Source organism: Lissotriton helveticus, chromosome 6 (genome assembly GCF_964261635.1).
Source record: "Lissotriton helveticus chromosome 6, aLisHel1.1, whole genome shotgun sequence".
Taxonomy (NCBI): Eukaryota; Metazoa; Chordata; class Amphibia; order Caudata; family Salamandridae; genus Lissotriton; species Lissotriton helveticus.
The window spans coordinates 256,883,225-256,910,337 of record NC_136067.1 but is presented as its reverse complement, the minus strand read 5'-3'; the positions used below and the strand labels follow the sequence as shown (position 1 = coordinate 256,910,337).

Genomic DNA, 27,113 nt, shown 5'->3' with positions numbered 1-27,113 from the left:
CTGGGCACCTATCCTCAATGCCTTAGGCACATCCTCTAGACTGCCAGGGCAGGCTGGACATGTATTTGAAACAGCATAAGGGCACGGGTGAGCCCAGGCGCATAGTTAACACCTCTCCAGTACAAGGGCACACTCCATGGTCTGCGTTGGCAGACCAGACCATGTGTTGGAACATCGTATCAGCACCTCTTCCTAATCTATGTAGGAAGACGCCCACACTTTCCCACTGCCTTGACAGTGAGGACATGCTCAAGGCCCTGAGGCCACATGAGAGTATCAGCAACACCCCAGGTGTACCCGATGGGCAAAGTCGAACTCCAAGTGAAGGGGAAGCTCCATTTGGTGGGTCCCTCACTGCATCAACAGGGAACATCGATATGTACCCATCAGGCCTTCACTGTTCCACGCCCCACGCCTGTCAGGGCTTGCCTGGTGGGGTAACCTCATGGTATGGGATGGCCTACTCAGGGTTGGCTGAGGCGTAAGTGCTGCCAACCTAGGCAGGGGCGTAATGACGCCCCACAGGCCTGCAATCACAGGCCTGTTACTATGTTGACAGGCTATTCGGTGAGTAGCACACTCAGTGCTACATCCCACTACTAGCAAGGGCTGTACACACCTGGGGTATGTGGTGTACCCTTTTTACAGGGCGCACGGAGGTACAGCACCTAAATGCATCACATATGCACACCCTGCCCAATGTGGGTGAGGCGGACGCATGCACCTTCTCTCCTAAGGTCATGCAGAGAGAGTCTGCAAGACTAGAGGGAAAAAAAGAAATGTTACAGGTCTACAGAAACCAAATTCACAAAAAATACTCCAATTACACTCTTTTCGAGACCAGTTCTCGAATAGTGTGTTTTGTAAGGATAAACATCTATTGTGGTATGGAATATGCACCTAGCCACTTAGGGAGATGGGACCATGCTAATCATGTCCCTGCTGTATAAGGGAAAAACAACTAGTTCCTTTTAGTTACCCTCACACACCCTAGTGGTGTCATGCTTCATCATCGGGTCACCCCGACCCCTAAAAGTCGAGGTGGGCTCAACCACAGTGTTGGGTAGCTCTTAGTTAGATGAAGACAGGGGGACTTAAATATAAGAAACCTAAATCTGACCCCTGGTTTCCCTTTATTCTTGGGTCAGATCGGGTTATTAAAAAATTATTTAAAAAGTGTCTCTTTGGATTTTAATGGTCCTAAGACCCTAGTGTGAGTGCCGACATGTTTCAGTCCATGAGGGCCATAAAGGTCCAGGACTTTCTTCAGGGAAATTATCGAATCCCCCTCTATGTGTAGGGAATTATAGGAAGGAAGTCCCTATCCTATTTGTCTTTCAAGGGAAGAGTAGCTTCTCCTTATTGATGTATGAGAGTGTCTCTGTATTGCCAGGCTCCATCTGTAGGGCACAAAAAAGATTGCAGAGAAACAAAATCATATATGCATTATGAATAAATAGTTGATGCATAGTGCGTAGTCCATAAACACGCATGCTCTCCTTTGTGTGCATGCTCAACGAGTGGAGTGCTTGATCCCACTCATTGCCAGTCATCCATATCGTGACAAAGACCGGCTAACTGTAGTGACACATTCATTAGGTCATTCATTGTATTCTAGTGCCAGGTCGGTGTATAGAATACGTGAAATAGTGAATAAAATACCAGTAAAAAAGTCTCGATTGCAGAGGGACGCATAAGCTTACTGTCATGCTTTCATAAATTCATCCGTACATTCATACCACGTGCGCGTTAGTTTGTTCATATAGTGCTTTCAATAATTCATTTGCCCAAACATACCATGTGCCCATTAGTGTTGTCATTAGCACTTACCCGAATTTTGGGGGGTATTTTGCCACTCAAAGGACCAAGGGTAGCAGTGGAATGGTCCTAATTATGTAGTGGGGGAATAACAAACAAAATTATATTATAGTATGGGGTTGCAACTACGAGAGATTGAGAGTCTCGCAATCTCAAGAACACTCAAATGTGGAAAGAAATCGTGCTGGTTTGATCATCACAGGTCTACAGAAACCAACTGCCTCACAGCAAGAAGAGAAAATGGACGGCAGAAGGTTCCAGAAGCAATCCAGCCACACTCGCAAGGCCAAAAAGCAACATCAGGTACGACAAATAGAACCCACACAAAGTCGATCATCATCAAATTAATCCTGCAAAGCTCTTCAATGTCATTATCAAGCACCAGTGAAAAAATGGATGTGCAATGATAATATTGACTAAAGAACGACATGCCTATGTAGGTTTGGCTGCTTTCAGAAAAGAACAAAGGACAAATCAACAAATGAAACAAGAGAATTGATTTGAACACTGCCCCAAGATTACAGTAAAGGTCAACAGTTGCCCCATACCTTTATTATAGACAGTGGGGCGTCAGTTAACATCATGCCAGTCGAAGAGTTTAACAGTCTGTCTCCTGTGCCATGCTTCAACCCGTCAACCACAAGATATACATGTGGGCTGCCCCCAACCCATTGCAGAGTCAAGGGTTGTTCATAGCAATTATGCAACATAACACAACGTCACTACAAGTTAATTCACGTTCTTCAAGGAACTTCAGCCAGTGCATGCCTACTCAGTTTTGCCACTGCTGCTGACATGGTACTGATATCCCTCAAATATAACCTCAATTTTCAACCTGATATTGTGAGTTAGTTCCTGTCATTGTTTCATGGTCTGGGGAGGCTTAAGAAAATAAAAATGCAACTTAATATTAATGAGGAACTTTGCCCTGTTGCCCAGCGGCATCATAGATTTACTTGCAAGAAGCCATTGAGAAAGAATTGTAAACGCTGTTGAAGCAAAGTGTGAGCTTCACAATCAAACTTAAGTTCTTTGGGCACATATTCTCTGATGGGGGAATGACTCCTGAACTAGATAAAGTGCAAGCACAGTCAGCTCCTTGCCCCCCACAAGATGTCGCCATGCTGCGATTCTTCTTTGGCATGACCAGTTATTGCTCAAGGTACATTCGTGACTTTGCTACAAGAGGCTTGACAAAACATAATGTCCCTTTCCAGTGGTCTCCTAAATGTGATCAAAGTTTCAAAAGAATAAAATAGGGGATTGAGAATGCAACTTAGTTGTCCTATTTTGACACAAAGTTACATACTGAGATCATAGTCGATGCAAGCCCAGTGGGGCTGTTGGCAATCCTTGCTCAACATAATGATCATCTGAATGCTCAGAGACACATTTTGGCCTATGTCAGTTGGAGCCTGTCACAGAACGTGCCTTTTCTGAGCCTGTGTAGGAAAGTCTGGCTGTAGTGATGGCTTGCGGACATTTTCATGTGTTTCTATATGGAAAACATTTGTCAAAAGCTTTTATATAGCGCAACAATTCACCGAAAAGGTCTCACTATCATTTCACTATCATTCCAGACCAACAAGCGTTGCTCACTATTTTTGGAAACCCGAAAGCCAAGATGCCCCCTCACATTGAGAGGCGGAGCTTGCGACTGCAAGAATATGAATATACAATTGTACATAAGCCATGTAAAGATCAGAACCCTTCTTATTACTTTTCACGAGTATCGTTACAGCGCCACAGTTCGATATCCACAACGGCGGAGGAGAACATCAACCTCATTATGAGGTCCAATACGCCAGAAGGCCTATCCGTTGAACAGATTATTGCTGCTACTAATGCTGACAACAACATGCTTATCCTCAAAAACAGTATTTCAACTCAGTCATGAAAGAAGAGTACTCAACTTTTTACTGATGATGTTGCATTTCAAAAATTCTAAAATGTACAGAATAAACTGTCCAGTACCAGGGAAGGGGTTGTATTGAGAGGCTCGATAATCATCATACCTGAGAGCCTAAGACAGCAAGTCATTGAACTAGTCCATGAAGAGCATTGGGGCATTGTAGCCGCCCAAAGAACCCTAACAAATCGAGTGTGATTCCTGCACCTAGACGAGTGAGTTCTCATGCCTAGTGATGTTCTGCGCTGCTTTTCGGGTGCGGTGGGGGCAGAGTGTGTTTGACATAACTATGGAGTTGACGGGCAGGAAGCTGCTTGTCATTCTAGCAGTCTATAGTCAGCTGTTTCTTTCCGTCATGCTCCAAACCTTACTTCCAGGTTTTCTCTCGTTGCTGGCGATATCCCCCGAAGGCTCCTCGCATCGGTCTCCTTCCGTCACATTTTGTCGGTGACCGCTTTGTGTGGACTCCTCAAACCACATCTCTGGATTCTTCGTCGTGACGCTCCTGCAAAGGAAAACATATAGATTAGCAGTCAAGATAAGAACATTGTTTGGTAATGTGCTAGCATGCTGGCATTGGAAAGTTTAGTCTGCCTTGAAAATGTTCATACTTGTCTGATATTTAAGTCTTCTATTTTACTATGGCTATGAAGGAAACGTTAGATGTTCTTCTGAACAGTCCCACTCTATGATCTCAGCACACCTAATTAAGTTTCAGTTAATTTTTGTTTTATATTTTTTGACTTAGTGAATTGGCAGAACATTAGGTGCATTAAATAATGCACATAATATATATATAGATATACATTGTTCTCCTTTTAAGTTGTTTTCCAGCCAAGTCATACGAGCCTAACTTAAGAGGAACTCATTGGCGCTTAAGGTATGTTATGAATATTGTACACACTGTAGCTCAGGAAATAGTAGGAATATGTTTGCTTACTACACATTAGTCTTTTTCTTTTCTTTCTTGGCTTTAGATTTTGGTATTTCCTGTTCATTTTGTACACCGTAGACAGAAGAGGGCAGTCATGCACGTATTAGGTCATTACTTAGTATACCCGCCTGCATAGGAAATATTTGAAATCTACAGATAGGCATTTTCACTTATATGCCATATTTGGTTTATTCAAACAGGGAGAAGATAGAAGGGCCCCATAGACACACCTCCTGCAGCACAGTCATCAGTGGACGTCTTCTCTTTTCTCCCCTTTGGCTGGGGTTAACTTTGACCTTTGTTCAGTTGTCTCAATTGATAGGAAAGTTGAGACCTTAGCATTGTGGCCTCCTCTTGCTCCTGTGGAAAACCCAGGTGAGATTTCTGACACAAGGTGAGAGGGAACTAAAAGGATGCCAGCTTTGCAACTGCCTGTCCCCTAAAGTGATGCAGCATCCATTGACAATGTCTGACCTTCCTGCACATGCCTGGAAAAGCGATGCAACTGAATTTTTGGGGCCCTTAGGATATGGACATCACCTCATAGATGAGTATTCATGCTTTCCTGTAGTAGAGGATTTATCGTCAAATAAGAATTCCCTTTTGGGTATAACCTTATATATTAGACACTTTTCTGACCATACACTTCATTCACACAAGAGCAAAAAGGAAAAATTAGTTAAAAAAACAGTTTATTAAATCACAAAATATGTTAAAAAATGCTAATCTTCTCTTGACATCAGATACAATAAAATATAGGACATAATTCTTCACATTAAAAATTCATTACAGTACACAAGTGGGAAAAAAAGCCAAAGGAATTGATGGATCCAATTAGCATGAGATAAGTACACTAGGCTAAAGAACGGTGATGGATAAAACACAGATATTTTGACTCGGTGTGAGTGTTTGATTGTTTCAGATGCTCCGTCCATCACCACCCCCTTTTGTACCGCTTTGTTCGCCATAAGTTTGCAGGGTATGCTTAGACGTGAGTCCCTTGCTCACTTTGCCACTGGATTCAAGCAAGCCTGGCTGAAGACGGCTGAAATGCCAGAAACCGGTCCTAGGAAGCTTGTTTCCGGTCCAGGGAAGGCATGGCTTGGCAGTTCGGGCTGGACTGTTCCCATGAGGCACAGGGTCAGACTGATTTGCATATGGCCATGTCTGAACTGGGGTGGCAGAGTGGGCTAAAGAACGGTGATGGATAAAACACAGATCTTTTGACTGGGTGTGAGTGTTTGATTGGTTCAGATGCTCCGTCCATCACCCCCCCTTTTGTACCGCTTTGTTTGCCATAAGTTGGCAAGGTATGCTCAGAAGTGAGTCCCTTGCTCACTTTGCCACTGGATTCAAGGAAGCCTGGCTGAAGACGGCTGAAATGCCAGAAACCGGTCCTAGGAAGCTTGTTTCCGGTCCAGGGAAGGCATGGCTTGGCAGTTCGGGCTGGACTGTTCCCATGAGGCACAGGGTCAGACTGATTTGAATATGGCCATGTCTGAACTGGAGTGGAGAAGCGCGGCTCAGTGGTTAGAGGCGGCAGACCCGGAAGCTGAGATCGACCGTGGACCAGGGTTCGATTCCCTGCCTCGGCGGGTCTCGGGCTCAAAAATTCCACGGACTCGACAATTCTCGCTCTGGTGCCTACTCAACTCATGGGGTCACACTCTGCGACTCTGGGCAATAGCTTGCTTAATCTCCACTACGGCCCCTCGCGGCGGGATGCCTGGCTTTCACCTTGTGGACACCCTGCCGGGGTTTCTCACAGGGGAATACCAGGACGGGTTCCCTAAGCAAGCGCCGGGACGCTTACGGGCAGCTGTGCGCTTTACAAGTCCAACACATTTACATTTACATGAACTGGGGTGGCAGAGTGGGCTAAAGAACAAAATACATGGTATTTAATGCCAATAATATCAACTACCCACACCCCTAAATGGAAGGCAGGGCCTTAGAGAGAGTCTCCGTCTTTGAATACTTGGGTCTTACACTTAATGACAAGATGGAGTGGGGGGTCCAAGTAAAGAAAGCTAATCTAAAACTGACACAGTCTCCAGGGGGCATTATAAAAGTACATAAAAACTGCACACAGAAAGTAATAGGCCCCCCCAGCAGAAATATATAAAACACAGGCAAGGGGAGCGTCACTATATGAAGCAGAACTCTGGGGTCATTGCACATCTAACATATTATCCATGACAGAGAACACCTTTTTTAGGCAACTGTTGGGCCTCCCCATGAGCATGCCCCTAACACCACTAAGGATGGACTTGGGGATTGGCCCTATTGCTGACATAATTGCCTCCCGACCACTCCTATTCTGGCCCAGAGTGCGACATGGCTGAAGAAACAGAACTTCATGCTCTTCGTTTCTGTCCCGCCTATAGAAGGCCAAGGTCCCAGTGGGTGCTCCAACTCTGTAGAAATGTGGGGATTAGGCACTATACTGAGGCTCTTAGGTTGCTTAAATATGAAACACGCCCATTATTTGTGTTTGCCACCTCTAGGTTTCTACTTGCGATGTGGTGTATAAGCAGGGGCATCTTAAAGCAAAAGAACATGGACAAAATGTAATTGTGTATAACCACTAACTATGCTGCTAAGCCATGTTTGCACAACTTTATAGACAGAAATACCTTCCTGTAATTTTTCCCTATGAGGGTGCCCTATCTCTTCACTCCTTTTTGATGTACATATCTTAATCGTTTTAATGTCTTTTATAAACTATGCCTATGGATTACTAGTCAAAGATAGACATCCAGGTTGTCAATAGAGGGAAACCGGTTGACGCTGGGTTAGTAAACTCTCTAAAAATTTGATTCTGTATTTTTATTCTCGGTTTTATGGATACTCTTTTTATCATTATCCTGTGTATTTGTCTTTTGTACTGTATGTAATTGTAATGTTCTATGTGATTTTATGGCTGTATAGCTGAAATGAAGTTCTTTGACTGACTGACTTTCTCAAAGGCCCACAATCAGCCCTGCAGCAGCGCTGTAAGAAAAGAAATTCATCAAGTTTAAAAGCACAATGTGTGCTTTTAGATGATCCTGAAAGCACACATTGTTTGCAGACTTGCTGCATTTCTTTTCTTAATGCAGTGCAGCTGCAGGCTGATTGTGGGCCTTTTGAAAGAATTGATGTTAATCACAGCGCCCGTCATGGCCTGTATTTAACATAAATACTTTCAAAAGGCAAACCATCAGCCACGCTCTATTTAGAAAACAAATGCAGCAAGTTTAAAAGCATGAACATGTGCTTTCAGATATTTCTGAAAGCACACCTCGTGTTTATCACCAGTCCTGGAAATAGACAGAAGTTTCTTTAGGAGCCTACAAATAGAGGGGTGAAGTTAGGAAGGGTGGAGTGTTCAGGTGTTATGTTACAAGAAGCAGAGTCTGTGACAGAGCTTTAAGTGGGCCGGGTCCTGCTGGTGCTCAGCATCGGCAGTTCTAAAAAGCAGGTGCTGAAACGGGTCCCTATCAGGCTCTCCATTTGTGCCCTCACCCTCAGGGTGGAAAAAAAATCATAACTCTGCAGCAGTTCACTGCTTTTGATTCATCCTTTATTCTTTTGCAGTTTTATAAAGAGCAAACTCAACCCAAAAGTATTGGAGCACTTTATATCATTAATATTTTTTTTTGGTATGCATGGAAAAATTGATTGATTTGCCCACAAACACAGGATGTTAAGCTGACCCGAGACTTAAAACCCATCTCCTAAGTCGGCAGCTCGAGCATTTAGCCACAACCTCTACTACAAAAGCAGAAGCATTTTCAATATTATATACAACTTTATTTAACAAGCAACCAATGACAAACTCAATATTCCTGGCTTCTTGTAGGTGTAATGTTTTTTTAACAATTCTTTTTATTAAAGCGAGCATCAGTAGAGGACACAGTACAGAAGAGTCATAGCCAATATAACACCTTCGGGGGTACAGGAATCAAGAATACATACATGTCAGAAACCATTACGGGGATGGTGGTACATCAAAAATAGCATCTCTGGGTGGCACACAGATCTCACCTCTATATTTATTCCAAGGTCCCCATATTGAAGCCCACTTTCGAGGGCGGCCTCTTTCCACGAAAACAGTCTTCTCCCGGAACATACACCAATCTAAGTTATTTTTCCAGGTCTCAAGGGTGGGAGGCTGCTCGGACCCCCACTGCTGGGCAATATTCCTTTTCGCTATCATGAAGCTTAATGTGGCCCACTGTGTCTGTGCAGCGTTAAAGTCAGTAAGTTCCCATATGTTAAGGAGGCATCTCCTCGCCTCTGGTAGCAAGGAGACCCCCAAGACCTCGAGTATAGTGTTATGAACCTTACACCAGTACTCAGTAATATATTGACACTCCCAGATGACATGGAGGAACGTACCCACAAGACCACATTTCCGTCTACACAATCCATCATCAGACATACCCATCTGTACTAGGCGGGGTCCCGTCACATAGACCCTATATAGTATTTTTAACTGAACGAGCCGCAGACGTGCAGGAATGGCAACCACTTCAGGAGAGGACACAGCCGACTGCCAGTCCTCGTCATCCAGTTCTATTCCGTCTCGCACCCACTTATCCCTCAACTCCCGAAGTAGATCTGCCCTGTGATTAATTAATTTCTTATAGATCAGGGAGATCGTTTTTTCGGGGAGGTGACCATCTAAAATCCTATCCTCGAGAGGCGAGGACACCGGAAGGTCTGCGTCCACCGGCAGGGCCGCCTGTAGAGAGTTGTAGGTGTAATGTTACTTGTATTATATATCTGGATGCAATGACAGCAGCAGCAAAATACCAGTCGGGTAGCACACTATGCGACGTGGTAGCACACTATGTGACACACACATTTTTTGCTTATTTGCTTTTAAGACACACACTTAATTGCATCGGTCATGCCCCTTTGAGAGATCCCCTTGTTTTTTTATCTCACTTAAAGCCCTGGTCTACACGTGCAGTCGAGTTTTTGGCGCACATCGCCTTGGCTGCAGCGCACAGAGACCTTACTGTGCCGCAAACAGAGGAAAGAAATCAGAGGGAGCATTGCACCACAAGTATCCAATTCAAGGGGAACTGGGTTTGAGTCAGGGATGCTCAACATCTTGTGATTCTGGGAAAATCACGTAATCTCCCCGTGCCTGACAGAATGAATGTGTCCATCTGTAACGCAACTGATGCCCATGTGAAGCGCTCTGATACCTTCGGGTCGAGTTCCCACAATATAAAGCTCCCCAAAAAAATCATACCAGAAAATTCAAAAGCCCACCACATAATTAAACTCCACTACATACCACTCCACAACACAAAATACCATCCCACATAGTTACAGTGCATAATACACAATCCCACTCCACATAATTCCAGTACACTCAAAAACACATCATTACTATCCATATAATACCAGTGTGCAACATGTCACATAATTCTACTCCACAAATCCACTCCACACAATTCCACGTCACACAATTCAACAACTAATCCAATCCAACCCACATAATTCCACTACACACCACATACACACACTCCATAATACAGTTAAAAAAACATTGCCATTTACAATGCCAATATTTAGCTCTAACTCAAACAAATGCGAGACCAATTACATTTCTAATGCTTGTTTACAGTGCATGTAGATTTTTTTTGCATAAAAGTTCAGAAAAGGCAGAACATCCTAGATCAGCCCATAGCACCATTTACAATGCCAATATATAGCTCTAACTCAAACAAATGTGAGAGACCAATTGCATTTCCAATGCTTGTTTACAGGGCACGTAGATGTTTTGCATTAAAGTTTAGAAAAGGCGAAAAATCCTAAATCAGCCCATAGCACTGCCCTTATCACAGACCCAAACTCCACCACTGGTCCACACTACATTTGGCGAGTACCTGCACTTCATTTTTTTCCCCAATTAGAGCACTTTCTACAACTTCTATTGCTGTAACAAAACAGAAAGATTATCAACTGCAGCTACTTTGTTCAAGAGGAAGACACTCAGCAAGAAAAGCCACGTGTGGTGCGAGAACCCAAAAGGGAGCCTGCTCTGGCCATTTTAAAAGGAAAACATTCCTGCAAAAACGTCACCTCCGTGAACTTCAAAACACAAAACAATCCTCGCCCCCACCCCAGCTCCCTTGTGTGCCCGAGAAAGGTAATGGTGGCAAGCACCCTTTCCCCTTTATCCCACCCTCCTGGAGCCAGCCTCCCCTTCCCATTGGCCGAGCCGCCGGGGTCACGTGCGCCCGTCAGTCAGCTGGAGATAGAATTCTACTTTCAGAGAAGCCTCGAGCCAGCTCTTTTTTTTCCGCGAGCCCGGGAAGCAGCAGCGCGAGGCGTCCGCGAGAGCCCCGGGGTGACAGCCAGAGCCAGCCCGCGCGAGGATACCCCCTTTTCTTTTCCCAGCTGCCGCCATGGGAGTGGAGATCGAGACCATTTCACCCGGGGATGGTAAGCCGCCAGGCGGGAGGGGGGGCGCGTGCGCTTGGGTACCTCCCGAGCCGAGCAGGGAGGATCCCCTGGGCCGGCCGGGCAGGAAGCTCCCGGGCTACAGTTTAGCGGGAGCATCCGCTCCTCCCAGCAGTCACTTTTTTTTCCGAACCCAGCCCAGGGAGGCTGCTGGGATTTAAATGGCATGCGTTGACAGCTGCGGAAATAAAAAAAATATATAAAAAGGGGGCGCCCACCCTTCTTTATTACCCGGATTTAGACCTGCTTCTTCTGCTCAGCTGCTCCCATTTTGTCCGGGAGATTTAGCCGGGTAGGTATATCTGACTGCACGCGCCCCGCTCCCACTTTCAATTAGGTGGAGGCTTCCCGTTTTGGCCGAATAGCAAGCATCCTATGAGATGCATTTACTGTCCCCTGATAATCGCAGTTATGTGAAGCATGTTGGGGCGAAGAGATTGTGATAATCTGGTTTTGGAAGATGCGGATGTTTGCCCAAGATCACATGATTTCTATAAACCAAGATTTTGACCGATCTCTCCAAGTACCGCAGCTCGTGGCTGCAATTGCCCATAGATATCCCAAGCATAAGCCGGTTCTGCACTATGGGAAGTCGCTGTGTCGGATGCACTGTTTATTCTGCCAGCACAACTTGGATCGGGCTGATAAATGTGTATATGTCTTGACGACGTCATTTGTCGTAAGGACATATATGATCCCTTTGCATTATTAGTAGTTGAATACAATATCATTCGGAATTCCCACATTCTTTGATTGCAAGCCTCGCGGACTTTTTTTTTTTTAAAGTAATTTGACTTTCTTGTTTAATGTTACTTGTTGTGCTATGCCCATTATCCGATATGTTTTTTAGGTAGCCGAGATTGGCTGTCATCTGATTTAAACAATAACAAAAAAAAGACGTCGAAGTATGAATATATACTAATTTGACACCTGTGGCGGATTTAGACACCTAAAATACAAATAATTTCAAGTGTAAATTGTATTTTTGATTCCATGCTCATTGTTTGGGCAGACTAAATGTCTAAGTGTACCACATTAAGTATATTTGATGTGCTAGTAATACTTACATTTCCCCAGGAGCACACACTTATAAAGAAGTAGAAAAACTGGTACTATATTCCTACTCGTTCTACAGTTGCGAACCCTTAGATCACGTCTCCTAGCGTAAGCAAGCCCCCAGACCTTTGCTTTTAGTTGCAAACATATGTTGCAGTGATGTACACTGCTAACAGGTGAATACACCCTCCTTTGGGGAAAAAAACAATGTACAGCTAACTAGGGAAGAGCAGGCTGCTGTAGTTCCAGCATGTGGAACATTGCCTTACTGGGGCAAGCTTTAAATAGTGCTACTGCCTGCTGCTCGCTTCCTACTGTCTCTTCTGAACATGCTATACAGGGAATATCGGCGGTGTATTTGTAATCTGAAAAAAAATAAGGTTGCTTCAGCATTGCCTATCTGCTGAAAACTGCATATTCCTTCTTTTTAAGTATTCACTTGAGACCGCGACGTTCCACAAAAGATGTATGGACAGATTTTTACAAAAGAAATTGACACATTGACATAAAAACTTGACATCAGATAAACCATGCTGACGGCATTTTACCGTAATTTTTCATCTTTACTCGCACAAAAATGTACTGATCCAATAATACATTAAAGACATTGTCGTAAATACAAGTCTGCTTCTAAAAAGAACATTACTTGTAACACTCCATGTTCCCTCTAATCCATTTAATCTCTGTTCAAACCTCATTGGTTGTAATGACATTTGCTTACCAGTAACTTTTTTTCTACAGAATGCCACTAATGCATGTCATTAAGTGCACCATGAATTAGGCAGTACATAGGAGCATGCAGGTGTGCGGATGTATCTTCTGTGCAATCCAGAAATACCCGCTTAAACTCTGACCGAGCTACTCTTGCCAGTGCTATTACCGTAGGCAATTTCTTGTTTTACTTGGCTTTTCTTGAATGTGAATGAATTTAATAGGGTGTCACTTTGCATGGAAAGTTGGCATACCAGATTCTCACTCCAGACCTGATCAGGACGACAACTTGGCTCCTTTGAGGTGTGTCACCATGTTGATCTCTATTCTTGACAAATTTAGGACGTAGTGCCATGAGGATATGTTGCCACTGGACCAGCAAGAAGTTAGAGCAACAAGATCTAAGTGCCACCCTCAACTGGAGACTCGTTACTTTTCAGATATGGGATGATAAGATAGGACTGAGCCCTGTCAAAGGTGGAAAGAGATGCTGAGTGTAGACAATGGCCTGTGAAAAGCCATGTTTTTATTATTGATGTTTGAGCGAAATAAAGCATAAACAAGTCATAGTGTTGCAACCCTTAGCAAAACAAACTTTTAAAGGGACTAATTTATCTCATTTTGAAGATTAGGGATCTCCGTTTCATCACTTTCACATCTCTGTTCCCTAAGAAATTGTTGTAAGGACTGTTTAGGATATGTGTGCAGATCTCTTGAAGGGCTTGAGTCTACATTATCACGTTACTAAAGCCAACATTGTCCTCCTCAAATCTTCCACACGAGCTGCTACCCCATAAAAAGCCACACTCCTCAGTACCTGGCTAAGATCCAAACCTCGAACTACCAGTTTCAACCAAGAAGCTGTACCCTCTCCAGAGTGGAAATCAATTGACACAAAAATGAAACCCCGCAGGAAAAAGACTCCCCATTCGTTATACCTAAAATATGGCACATCTTCAACCACCTAGAGGGCAAGCCTTCTCTTTCTTGTACACCATCAATAATAGACTTAACGTTCACCCCGGCCCTTGGGTCCACCTTCCCCCAAATGTACATGATCCTAAATCATCCATTTACTTGAACATTGCTTTGTTACATCTTAGCTCGTTTTGCGCCATTCATGGACAAATTGCCTAGTGATTGCTATCATGTTTCACTGTCTGATATTGCCCTGTTAAGTGATACGTCCTACCCACAGGAATTGCTGCAAGAATCTTAAAATAAACCTAACATAGACTGTGTCTCCTGTTTATTTAGGAATTTCTCATTCCCACTGAGAAACCCATAATAAACTACCAGAATAAAAAAATAGAGGAAAATCTCAACGGCGAACTACAGGCTTCCTCCAACCTACTGTCCACTTGGCCACCCAAGAATTTACCTTCCAAATAAAAAAGACATATTGAGTAATAATTAGCCTCCTGCTAGCATCTCTTAAGCTATAGTAGCACAACTGAGAGAAAGAATGCTACTTTGTAGGACTATTTGAATAAATACATTCAGTGATTGTGATATAAGGGAATAATAAAAAAAGGTAAAAAATGGTGAAGTGAGAAATATCCTTAGGAGTAGGCCCATGTGCTGGTAGTATGATTGGGGAATTTCAGGAGATGTGCCACACGTACACTCTTAAGATCAGTGGTAGAGCTTAAACACATTTTACTGAAGATTAATATAGGAGTCCGATTGAACTCCTGGTACTGAGTTACGATTTGACATTCTTGTTCCCATCTAAATCAGACCCATACCTTGACGCACTCGCGTGGATACATAGTGCATGGTGTATTAATCTGGATAACGTTAACATCCGTTTGCATGGGTTATATACTTTCCAAAGCATGTGTCCGTGTGAAGTATGTATTTACTACTATTAAGACATCTCCTAGGTATCTATTCTCAATAGAGACGAGTTTACTATCATTAGGGGAGTTTACTATCATTAGGGAAGCTCCCAAACATTCATTTATATGAGGAATCTAATTCCTGCTAATGAGAAATTCCCATATACTCATTCATTTGCGGGATCTTTTTAGTACTATTGAGAAAACTCCCAAGCCTCCATTGATATGAGAACCAGGATCCATTTACCCTGGTTAGAAATCTCTCAAGCATCCATTCATATGAGGGAGCTTTTTGCTACAGAGAAGACTCGTCCCAAGCATCTGTTCATTTGAGGGATCTATTTGCTTCTGTTGAGCAAGTTCTGATACATCCTTTCATAAGAGAGATGTGTTTACTACAGCTGAGAGAACTTTGTCATCAATTCAATTCATATGAATGGGTCTACTTGTCACATATCAGGAACTTGCCAGCCAATGGGTCAGTCAGTCCCAGAGGGATGGTTCAAGTTAAAATGTGCATTAAGGTCCTGTCATGTTTTGACCATGAAACCCAAACTGTCCAGCAAACCTTTGTCAGCCAGACACACAACTTCCAATGACATGTTGCCTTCATACTGCCTTCCCTCACCTCTCATCAGATGGAGATTTCCTTTCCATAGTTGGGAAAATTAGATGCTCACTATAAAATTTGCAGGAGTGCCCAATGGATACGTTGAAATGTATTCTTGTTATGGTTTCTTGAAACTGCACTGCATGCGCTCTTCAACCAGAATTCTTCTGCAATCATTAATACTAGTTAAGATTGCGTAGCTCACGTCTGTAATACTGTAGGTCTCGTATTTAGTCCAGAATCAGTGAAGCCCAGCTTAATAACTAGTTGAAGGATTGCTTGGACAGTGGTCATTGTGGATAGTTTTCACTTGTGGTCCTGTGTGGCCAATGGATGGAATCTAATGTGGTCAGTGCATGGCTCCCTGTAACTGGCTGACCTGGTGTGCAGGTGGTGCTGATGCTGCGAGATGTATAGTGGGCTAGTGTCACAACAACTGGTGCAATAACTGACAGTCACAGGAATACAATGGTCTTCACTACCATGGATCTCATATATGAGAGAACAACTCGCACACTTTAATCACAGGTTTTCGCTCAAATTAACAATTGTCGTTGCATGATCCCATGTGTTTCAGCCACCTACCCTCTGCTGTCCCTTGTTTTCCTGAGACTTCTGCCTGACATTATGACACATCCGCTTTAGTCTATAGGCAGATTTCAGCCAGATATTTCTGAGTCCTTTAGATCAAGTGTGGCAACTACAGCTCTTGTCACCTGCAAACCATGCACTGTGGGGATAATATACATAGTTTTGTGTTTTGCAGCCTCCTTCAGTGTAGTATTTGTCAAAAGGCTCTACACTGGGTATCTACAGATGCTATGTCGTAAAAAAAGTATGACCAAGTCTTCTCAAGTAGGATCACATCTTTAAAAAAAGATATGTCCTCTGCTCGCATATACATACTAATATAGATTGCATCCTGCAAGAACCAAGTTCATAAGGGTAGCATAAATGAGTAGTGCGAAGCTTGCACTTCTCGTGTCAAAAATGGTTCACCAGAACATTGGAAGGCAAAATCAAGTCCATCGTAGCATTGAAAAATGCTCTATTTGTGCTTCGAATTAAACCACTCCATTCACAACCACCTAGAATTAATTGAACATAAGTGGGTGCTATGTACTGATGTACGTTAGTACTTTTGAAAAACGAAAATTGAGAAAACACATTGGAGGAAACCAAATCATGGAAAACCAATTTTACAAAAAGCCAATTTTAAGGAAATGCAAATTGTAAACTAAAGGAGGCGTATTAGTGGAAAAATAATTTTAAGCACATCCCAATAAAATGATAATTATATTAAAATAAACTGGAATAACTATGCAGTAATATTTTATTGTACTAAAATATGAGAAAGTATACATTAACAGTGGGAAGCAGTAGTGTACCCCATATCAAATCTCAGTTTGGGAATACAGATCAACACAAATTGTCTCCATTGTGGGGGCCTCCAATCCTGCAGGGCGGCTTCAGCTTTAATGGGGGCGGAGAATCCAGTCATAAACATCCACAAAAAAAAAGTTTCCTCTTCTCATCAATTTCTGATTCCTTTCATTTGTGTGACAAATGACAGCTACAGCATGTATAGTTATGGGTGAAATTGAAAATGATTATATAGTGATTTATGGCTGAATGAACTGCACATGACTACACTATGGGGATTACAGTGCCCCTAACAATTAAATTATTTGTCGAATAACATAACAGAACGCTACGCAGTCGTAATTAAAGGACACTCCAGACCTGAATAATACTTTTTAGGTGCATCCTGGGAATGAAAGGCTAATTCTATGCCAGAGAGTTAAGTGGTGCCAGGACTTGTAAGCAAGTGATTAGTAACTGAGAAATTCACTCACCTGTGATCAAGTCTTGCAGGAAGCTGAAACGTGTCAGGGAGCACAAGATGCTGTATTTCATTCTCTGAATTAAAACGTTGCCAATATCAGGAATTGGGCATCTGCAAGTTTTTTGTGGATGGATATATGATTCCACTAGAAAATGTATAATACCTACTGGTGGTCAACAGCAGGTATTATAGTTCGGTTGTAGTTTCCATAGGAAGAGCTTTTTTTTTACTTGGGTCAATAACTTTTGCGTTGTTTGACGAATCCGAGCAAAACAAAATTCAAATCTAATATACCAGTCACTTCAGCTGCTATCTTGAACATGTTGTGGTGATTTGTCAAGCGGGGGATGAGGAAAAGGGGGGGTCCAAAACTTACTTTTTCTCCATGTTAATTTCCATAGGAAACTTTAGCCACGGTTACAGCCCCAGCTGTTGAATGGAATTACACCAAATCTGTCAGAAAGGTAGCTCTTGGTCTAGAAAGAACTCTTTTTGTTAAATCGATGTAAATCCTTTCAAAAGTTGCTAAGAAATGTAAAGATTTCCCAGATATGCAACTGTGGCCGTGATGGATCCGCGATCCCTCCCGAACTCATGTCTGAGATCTGATTGGCTGCCAACACTTCAAACCAGGAAGTGTTGGCACCCATCTTGTGACTCGGGTGAACAGAGTCACTAGAAAAAAGGAAAAAAAGAAAGAAAAAGGGGCAGGGTAGAAACGTCCTGACCCCCTGGGCCTCTTGTGGTGGGGGAAGGTGTGCAACAGGGACGCCCACAGGGCCAAAAAAGCATTAATTTAAAAACCTTTTTGGCGGAGTCGCGTTGAATTAGTAACTCCTGCCGAAAATGGAGAAAAAACCCAAAGTGTGAAGTCTTTGTTTAGCTTAGGCCCTCGGGTAGGCCAGGTCCCGAAATTATGAAAATATAGGAGGGGCGCATGGGGCCCCCCTCCTCGGGCTCTTCAAGGCCCCAGGGACCGCCACCTCACCAGGGCAGTAATATAATTATATACTGGGTAGCCTCGTGGCTCCTCTGCTTCCCCGGACTACCACCTCCCCGGGGCTTCAATGACAAATAATGTGGGGCCATGAACCCCCCCTCCCACAGTTCTGGGGACCGCCACCTCTCTGAGGCACATATATTCTCTTAAAAAAAAATGCTGGCGAGGCCCTACAGTCTCCCCCGGGGGCACAAAAAGATGACAACAAAAGGAGTACTTTTTGGACCCCAGCCCCGGGGACCACCACCTCCCCGGGGCTTACTTAAGCATGGAGGGCAGCGTGGCCCCCTCATGGAGCCCTAGATGGCCCTGGAGACTACCACCCCCCAAAGCCGACTCCAGCAATATCGCGGAGTGCCCACCCCCAGGACACTTCAGTTTGGTATGGCATGGCGGGAGCACTGCTCCCACCATGCCACAGCAAACAGTTCTTCGCTTAATGCAAGCAACAGCATTATGGTTGTGTGGAAGCTTCTTTAACAGCTACATTTCACTAGTTTTGTACGAGTGAAATCTGACCCTAACTATAACGTCCCTGTAATCTTTGGATTTTTTTTAGTCTGCATTTTTAAGGTTCTCATTTTGTTTGCTAACTTTAACGTCCAATTAACCTTTGATTTCTTCAGTGGGATATAAATATATAACTATATATATCTTCCTTCCTGAAGGTTTGTCTGCAGATATAGCCCGAGTACACTCAAGATCAATGGCAGAGCTGAAAAAAAAAACACACATTCTCTCTTTTTTTTTCTCCAGGGTTTTGTTGGACTAAGTGCTGTTATACAACATGTTTTGGCTGTGCAGCATCCTTGTTCATGAGAGTGAACACTCTTATTTTCTAAATCAGGACTACCACCTCATGTGACCCACAAACAACGTTCTCCAGTGAAAAAAAACGTAGAAAAAATACTCGTAATTGGAGTTGAATCACTTGGGTATCATCCACTATTGCAATGCGTTTACATTCAAACAAGTAATATCTGAATATAGTCGACATCGGTATCTTAATATCGCAAAGTTCTGTTATTTGATTGGGACAATATTACTTGTGCCACATTCATAACATTGCACCCAAGTGAACTACTGAGGTCTCCAACTCTTTTAGATATTAATTCAACGAACAACAGTATATTCCTTCTCATCATATACGTGTATATTGAGGAGGAACCTGACTTCATTGGAAAATATATATTATATCGTGATAAAAGGGTGGCCCAACAAACCAACAGACAACTGTTTATCAAGATTGCATTTACACCTTTAAAATAGGAGTATATTAAAGTTAATAAAGCATTTTATGTATTGGTTTCTGTGAAATGGTGAATGCCATTCATCTCATTTCCATTTAAACAATTTAGGTAAATTGATTTCTAAGTAATTATTCCATGAATTTGTTTTTCTGTGAAATCACAACTGTTTTGTACATCAGAAATGTTTTATATTTTGTGTTTACAAAGATAATCTGAATGGAAGCACGCACATATCGTCACTTAAAGGTGTTAGGCTAAAAGCTCAGTGAGTTGTCTTTTGATAAAATATAATTATCTTACAAGTAGTAATTTTTTTCACTTTTGGAAAGAAACATTTGTACAAAAAGGGTTGTCAGTAGTCCAGCAGTCCTTTGCAAAGGGATTGTTCACTCCCTTTGCAGTTGAACAAGTTGCTAACTCAACTAGAGGTTTAAACTGCCTAAGCTATCTTTCTTTGTGGGATTATGTTTTATAAATCCGCCCTTGCAATCTTCGCTCCTAGTTTAGTCTGACTCATTGTTGAAACAAGCATTGGCAGTGCTAGCAGATCAGTCTTGTAACTTTAGTGCCCCTTCTTACACGAGTGACTATGGTCAGTCATCGTACATCCACTCTGACACTCTTCCTCCCACTTCTGGATTGATTCATCCTCACACTGACTCATTCTTGCCGTCACAATCTACCCAATACACAGTAAGCATACACACAGACATGGCATGTGTAAGCTAAATAAAAGAATGAAAGAAAAAGGAAAAAAGTGCATTCACCTGAACATCGTGGGCGTATACTTGCAATAAAAAGTGAGTGGAACATTACAACAGAGCAGCGGGTGGCCATGTTTTTACTGTATTTATACACAGTGTAAGAACAATCCACTCTCAAAAGCCTATTGTCTTTAAAATATGCTTTTCAAAATAATTGTCATTCCTGCCATAAAAAATGGAGCAGACCTGTACCATCTGATGTATCTTAACCCAGTAAAACAATTGAACATATAGCTCTAATCACAGGCTTGTCATCCTAACCAACTGAAGCCTACAGTATTGAACATAAGCTTTTTCACAAGGCAACCATCGGGCATATAGTCATAAAAGGACACATTTGTCCACAATTACTTTTTTCAAACACTATACTGTCCCTCCTAAAATGGCCTAGCAAGAATTATGTAAGTGCAAAACCCTTGCCTACTACGGTAATCTGTGAGATTCCATATAATTAAATGCCTTCCTACGTTCTTTAACACAGTGTAATCACAATCTACTAGTAAAAAACTATTGGCTGTAACATCTGCCTTTTACCAAAAAAAGTCTGGCCAATTGTCTTTTGTGTAAGGTTTCACAATAAACAGATCAATGTTAATCAGTGGCTTGTCACCATGATCACCTCTGGTATACTGTATTGAAGATAAGGGTTCCCACGAGGCAAAAAAGTTCAAGACAAGCACTCTTTTTCAGTGGAATTTTACTCCTTCTGCATAATCGCAAGCTAGTTGAAAGGAAGATCAAAAATGATGTGGCACCTAAGCGTCTCAATATTGCTTCTTACACATTTATTTGTGATCAAAAAAGGTCTAGTGAGATCTGTGGTGTCAAACCAAAAATAGAAAAGTCATGCCCATTACTCATTGTAGTAGGAACCGCACATCAAAACATGCATGTGCAAGGTATCTCCAACAATTTACCTGCGACAATTGTGCGGTGAACATTTTAATCACAAGGCATGTGCAACTGCGTTCGCCATTAACCAAGCACATTTTAGAACACTCTGAGATGAAGCAGAAATGCGTTTGCTATATATTTCAGATGTAATCAGTGAATTCATATGTGAGGTCATAAACAGTGCAAATTATACTGGTGAATTTTCCTCGTTTTATGTTTTTTAATTGTTCATGCTTTTTCAGAGGGGGTCTGGCAATGGGACCACATGCGAGGGGCACACTGGCTCCCATGGTACCAGGGTGAACCCAAATTATTTGATTTTTGTCCTATTGGGTGTTCCTCTGGGACCCACCCTCAAGGGCTATGGGGGTTTGAGTATCCCTACCCTGAACCTTTATGTGAATTTTTTCCTATGGAAACTTTGACTCACATGTAAGTACACAGTGGTGACCTCTGCTATGTGATCCTTATATACATATATATATATATATATATATATATATATATATATATATATATATATATATATATATGTGTGTGTGTGTATATCTCACCAATCAGTTGGAAATGTTTGTTGAGCATCTTCTAATACGTTTTTGCAAAATGCATCGCACTATGGCTAGGGCTTAGAATGTTAGTTCCCAGAAGCTGATACACTTTTTTCCAAATTCCACCACAATAAATACAAGGCTGGCAGGGACCACACATGGATTGCTTAGAGCCATATGTCTCTGGAGTAGGTTTTTTGCCTTTGTGAAAATTGCTGTGTACAACTGTATTTTTTAAGATACCTTCGGTACAGCACTTTGACACCGGTGCTGGCTTTAAAGACCAGCCTTAATATTATCAAACATATGAACAATCCTGAAAAGCATAAAAACATTTAATCCAGTGCTTGTAGGCTTACAACCTGGTACATGAAGTAATCATCATGGTGGTTTATCACCAGCACGCTGACACGTCCTCTCTCCCAGAGGATGTCCTAATGGAGCTTGGGAATTGTGCCACGCCTGTTCGTCCTAAGGAGATTTCATCATGATAGTTGAAGTATGGTGACATGCTTTTTGTGATTGTTTTGAGCTCAGACAGTAAAGGCTATACTGATGTGATACACAAATGTATGATGAAATTCTGCAGGCGTTTTTCACGCATGACTTAGGAACTCCGTCATTTGAAAGAATACGTCTTTAGCACACATTTGTTCTGCATGTAAGTCGTTTTAATTTGTCTTAGGGGGCGCTGGATATTGGAATAGTTTAATTAACTATTCCAACTCTAGTGTGCGCAACAGTAAGGAAGGTGTTGGACTTTAATTCTAACTTCATTCCACCACTGCGCCCTCCTAAAGCAAGTTCCTGCGTGCAGAACTATTGCGTGTTAAAGCCTCATTCATTCTGTTGCCGGCACTGTGAAGGCACAGTGTGATTCCAGCTTTGTCCTAAAGGACGTTTCCCAGGATACAGATCTATTTCAGTCAACACACATGAGCAGTACTGCTCTGCACCCCCACCACAGGCCAGGGCTTTGAATGCTAGCAGTGGAGATACAAAAAAGAAAGACTATAGTAAATGTTCATCTAACAGTTTCACTCCAGGTCCATGATGCTGTTGACCCGGAAGTTCATGTTCTAGTCGTTTTATTACTGCAGTCAGTAATTTGTCATTGTAGAGGTATCCGAACACAGCTTACGATTTCTGCAAACTTAAAGCACATATCAAACACAGCCCTCCCTATGAAGAACGCTCAGGCTTGTATTCATTATTCCATTCATGTTAATGGAAGGAGCAGAGCACATTGGTTTCTACATCTGCATTTACCATTCATGTTAATGGGAACGACGGAGAGCATTCATCCACATCTCTGATAAAACAATGAAGAGGATGCTTTTGTTTGTGTTTGGCAGGAGTTCAGCATCACCATTGTTAGAAGTTATGGGGTTGTCCTTCTGTGCATGTTTCATTCACTCCTGTTTATGGAGTACTAAGGTTCCAGATATTCATTAATTCCTGTCTATGAAAATTGAAGAGATGTATTTATTCTTGTGTGTGGAAGTAGTAAAGTGGAGATGTATTCATTGTTCATTATGGAAACAGTAAGAGTATGTGTATTCATTCACTCCAGTTTATAGAAATAGTGTAATAGCTGTATTCAGTCATGCCTGTTTGTAGAAGCAGAGTAGCTGAGTGTGTAAGTGTATTACCTTTAGTTTGCAACGGAGTACCTGAGTGTGTAAATTCATTCGCTCCGGTTTGTGGCAGTAGAGTGCCTGAGTGTGTGTGACCGTATTCTCTCTCATTTGAGGCTGTAAAGCAGGTGAGCCCCTGAATTAATTCACTCCCATATATGTAAGCAGAGTAAGTGAATGGGTGAATTCATTCGCTCCTGTTTCTGGAAGAAGAGTAGCTGAGTGCAGGAATTCATTCACTCCCATTTGTGAAAGTACAGTCGTTGGGATGGTGAATTAATTCATTCCTGTTTGCAGCAGAATACCAGAGTGTGTGGATTCATTCACTCCTGTTTGTGGAAGTAGAGTACTTGACTGTGTGAATTTATTCTCTCCTGTTAGTGGAAGTAGCATAATGCAGGTATGTATTTTTAACTTTTTTTGAAAGTAGAAAAGTCAACCAATCAGGGATTTATAGCGCACCGTAAATCACCCATGAGGATTTTAGGGCGTTGGATTGCTAGCTGCTAAGTGGTGATCTTTACATCAGAACAGCCGAGGCTTGAGTTCTTTCCTGAATTGCTGGAGTGATGAGGCTGTCCTGAGATGCTGAGGATCTTTGGCGGCCAGGTGTAAGAAGGAGCTTCCTCTGCTGTTGCTTCTATGGATCCGGGGGTGTCTGCATGGAGCAGGGAGGCGGATTGTAGGTGTCTGGTCTGCTGGCGGAAGGTCCGGCGTTTTTTTGATGTATGCTGGTTCTTCGTTGTGCAGGGCTTTGTATGCGTGGGTCAACATGTTTAACTGGCATTTCTTCTGGCTAGGTAGCCAGTGTCGCTTCTTGAGGTGGGGTGTGTTGTGGGTCCATCTGGGGAGGTTGAGGATTAGTTATGTGGATGAGTTTTGTATTGTCTGTAGTTTCTTCAGGAGGCATGCGGTGATTCCTACATAGTGTGTTCCCGTAGCACAGCTCGCAGTGACTAGTGCCCAAACAACGGTTCTTCTGATGTTGACTGGGAGACACCTGAAGATCTTGCAGAGCATGCGAAGAGTGTTGAGGCAGGCAGATGAGACTGTGTTGACCTGCTTCTTCATAAATAATTTGCTGTCCAGGATGATGCTGAGGTTGCAGGCGTGGTCAGTCAGTGGGGGATGGGCTGAGCTCAGCAGGCAACCATGCATAGTTCCATGGTGAGGTGTTGTTCCCAAAGATGAGGTCTTCTGTCTTGTCCGTGTTGAGCAGAAGACAGTTATCCTTCATCCAGTTGGCGACGTTCATCAAGCAACTTCGGAAGTTAGCTCTCTTGGTGTAGGGAGCTTCTGGCAGCAAGAGGATAAGCTGGGTGTCGTCGGCCTAGGAGATGTTGAGTCTGTGCGATCTAATGGTGTTGGCCAAGGGGGTCATGTAAGTGTTAAAGAGGGTGGAGTTGAGGGATGATCTTTAGGGAACACTGCAAATCTTCTTGGGTTCCAAGGTGGGAGATGGATTCTCTGGGTTCCTCATGTAAGGTATGAGGCAGTCCATTTGAGGACGTCTCGCTGGATTCCGTTGTGGTGGAATCTATTGATCAGGATGTGATCTGGGACTGTATCGAAGGCAGCTGACAGGTCCAGAAGGATGATCGCTGCTATTTCAATTCATTCCAGGAGGGCCCTGATGTTGTCGATAGCTTGGATCAGGGCAGTCTCGTGCTGTGATTGGCTCAAAAGCAAAAGACACACAATGGATGGACGGAATGCAGAACAAATCAAAACATTCACCCCCAGTCAAGAGATCTGGGTTAAATCCATCATTCTTTTGTTCACCATGCCACCCCAGTTTAGACCTGGCCATATGCAAATTAATCTTGATCCTGTGCCTCATGGGAACAGTCCAGCCCGAACTGGCCCAAAATACAGATCGAGAGAGGTCCAGGAGGTTGTTATGTTCTAGGTGTTCAGTGAGTTGCTGGTTGATTGCCTTCTTGAGAGCCTTCGCTGGAAAATGGAACAGGAAACTTGAGCCTGTAGTTGTTCGGTACTGCTGAGCCAGCAGAAGGTTTCTTCAGGAGGGGCTTCCCCCAGCATGTTTAATGGGCCTTGTTCCATGCATTGCCTACAGAAACGAGTTTAACTGTCCTCCAGAGCAGCCCTTGGTGGCCATGCGGGCCCTCAGCTCACCCAAAACTGCCCTTGCCTGAAGGCTTTTCAATTCTTATTCTTTCGGTAAACATGCATAAGGCATCACTTATTTAATTACTGAGAAAAGATTGGATTTTCTGTTCATCACTTAAACCTGATTGAAACCCTGTTGTAATCCTAATTCCGTACGGTTATACAATTAATGCCAAGGATATAACAGGTGGACGGGGTGGCGGCTTAGCAATTAACTTCTGAGAAAGTTTTCAATGGACCACCTTTGACCTGGACACCATTGAGGGTGAAGAAAGCCTGGGCTTTTGCCTAGGGGTCAGTGCATCAGAATCTTTTGCTGGCTGCCTATTGTATCACCCTCTAGGTCCTACTACTAGCTTTTTGTCTATGATGAGGGAAGCACTTATCCCCTTAATAGTTAACTATGCAAATTTTACTTTCTTGGAGATTTTAACCTCCACCTTAACGTTGAGGCCAACTCCCTTCAAAAACCTTAAAAATATTTCTCCCAGTTGATTTATGCCTCAACCCACCTTTGTGGCCATACCCTGATTATCTTAGCCTGATGGCTGGCGCACCCATTACACTCTCTTGGATGCATCATTGGAGAAGTGTGGCGCAGCGACCAAGGCAGTTGACTCCAGAGCGTGGGATTACGGCTCGATCCCCAGCGCTGGAGACAGATCTGCTCAGCATCATTTGACTCTCGGCAATAGGTCACTTAATCTCCCCTATGGACCACAGCGCCTTGAGACCCTTACAGGTGATTAGTTTGCACCGTACAAATACTGGGTTATTTACTGTTTATCGTTGTCTAGTTCCATTTAGCATTACAATTGTGTCCCAAAATCATATTCCTCTAAAACCAGAAACCCTTCCCGCTTCTCGTCGAAAAGAAATAGATCGGAAACCTAATCCTAGGCTGAAAGCTTGCCTGTCCTTCATGACCCGACCCTCAAAGGGAAGTTGGAGGAAGATATAAACTCTTTTTTAACATCCTGATTACTGATCTTGCACCTTCCATCCGCCCAAAAAATGTCCAGCATAAACACTCTCAACCCTTGTTCTCCCCTACATTTCTTGAGCAAAAGCGCTATTGTAAACAATGTGAACAGAAATGGTGACTGGAATACAGTATGTACAATGTGTCCCTTTTTAAAGAATCTCAGAAGGTATATCATAAGTTGATTAAATCGAAAAAAAGCTTCTTTTGCTAATAAAATTCAAGAGGCCAGTCGGGATCCAAAAGTCATTTTCAACATCTCACAAATGTTTTTGCAACCTGAAACTCTCTCAAGAGAGATCCTGCCCTCCCAGGCCCTATGTGACCGAATCTCAATCTTCTTTGAAGGAAAAGTTCCAAGCTGCACAACAGAGTTTTGCATCCAACCTCATAAACTACCTTTTAAATGGCCCATTTGATGACATTTCCCTAACATTGTTACAGCAAATTACTCATTCTTGTAAAACAGGTATGCCTTCAGCCTACCGTCCACCTGCAGTACTCCATGAGGCCATTGATCTAGTAACCCCTTGATTAATAAAATACTAAACACCTCTTTAACCACAGGTGTGGTCCCTCCAGCCTGGAAATTTGACACCGTCCAGCCCCTGCAGAAAAAATCCTCGGCAGATCTTACTACCTTATCTAATCTTAGACCGATTTCTCTGCTGCCTGTACTAGCCAAAACACTTGAGAAAATGGTGAACCTGCACCTTAC

At 42.9% G+C, this 27,113-nt stretch overlaps 1 protein-coding gene and 1 long non-coding RNA gene across 2 annotated transcripts in view; one reads left to right on the top strand and one right to left on the bottom strand.

Annotated features, from left to right (window-relative positions):
• The window catches only part of LOC144761325 (uncharacterized), a 38,880-nt gene extending 29,926 nt beyond the window's left edge, over nt 1–8,954 (bottom strand). Inside the window, exons 1-2 of the long non-coding RNA XR_013595671.1 lie at nt 8,691–8,954; nt 4,099–4,232 (exon numbers count right to left, since the gene is read on the bottom strand). This is a non-coding gene — a long non-coding RNA (uncharacterized LOC144761325). The remainder of the gene's footprint in view (nt 1–4,098; nt 4,233–8,690) is intronic.
• Nucleotides 8,955–10,897: 1,943 nt separating this feature from the next.
• The window catches only part of FKBP1B (FKBP prolyl isomerase 1B), a 200,434-nt gene continuing 184,218 nt past the window's right edge, over nt 10,898–27,113 (top strand). Inside the window, exon 1 of the mRNA XM_078647708.1 lies at nt 10,898–11,108. Within this exon, the coding sequence (XP_078503834.1) occupies nt 11,072–11,108 (37 nt within the window). The 5' untranslated portion in view covers nt 10,898–11,071. The remainder of the gene's footprint in view (nt 11,109–27,113) is intronic.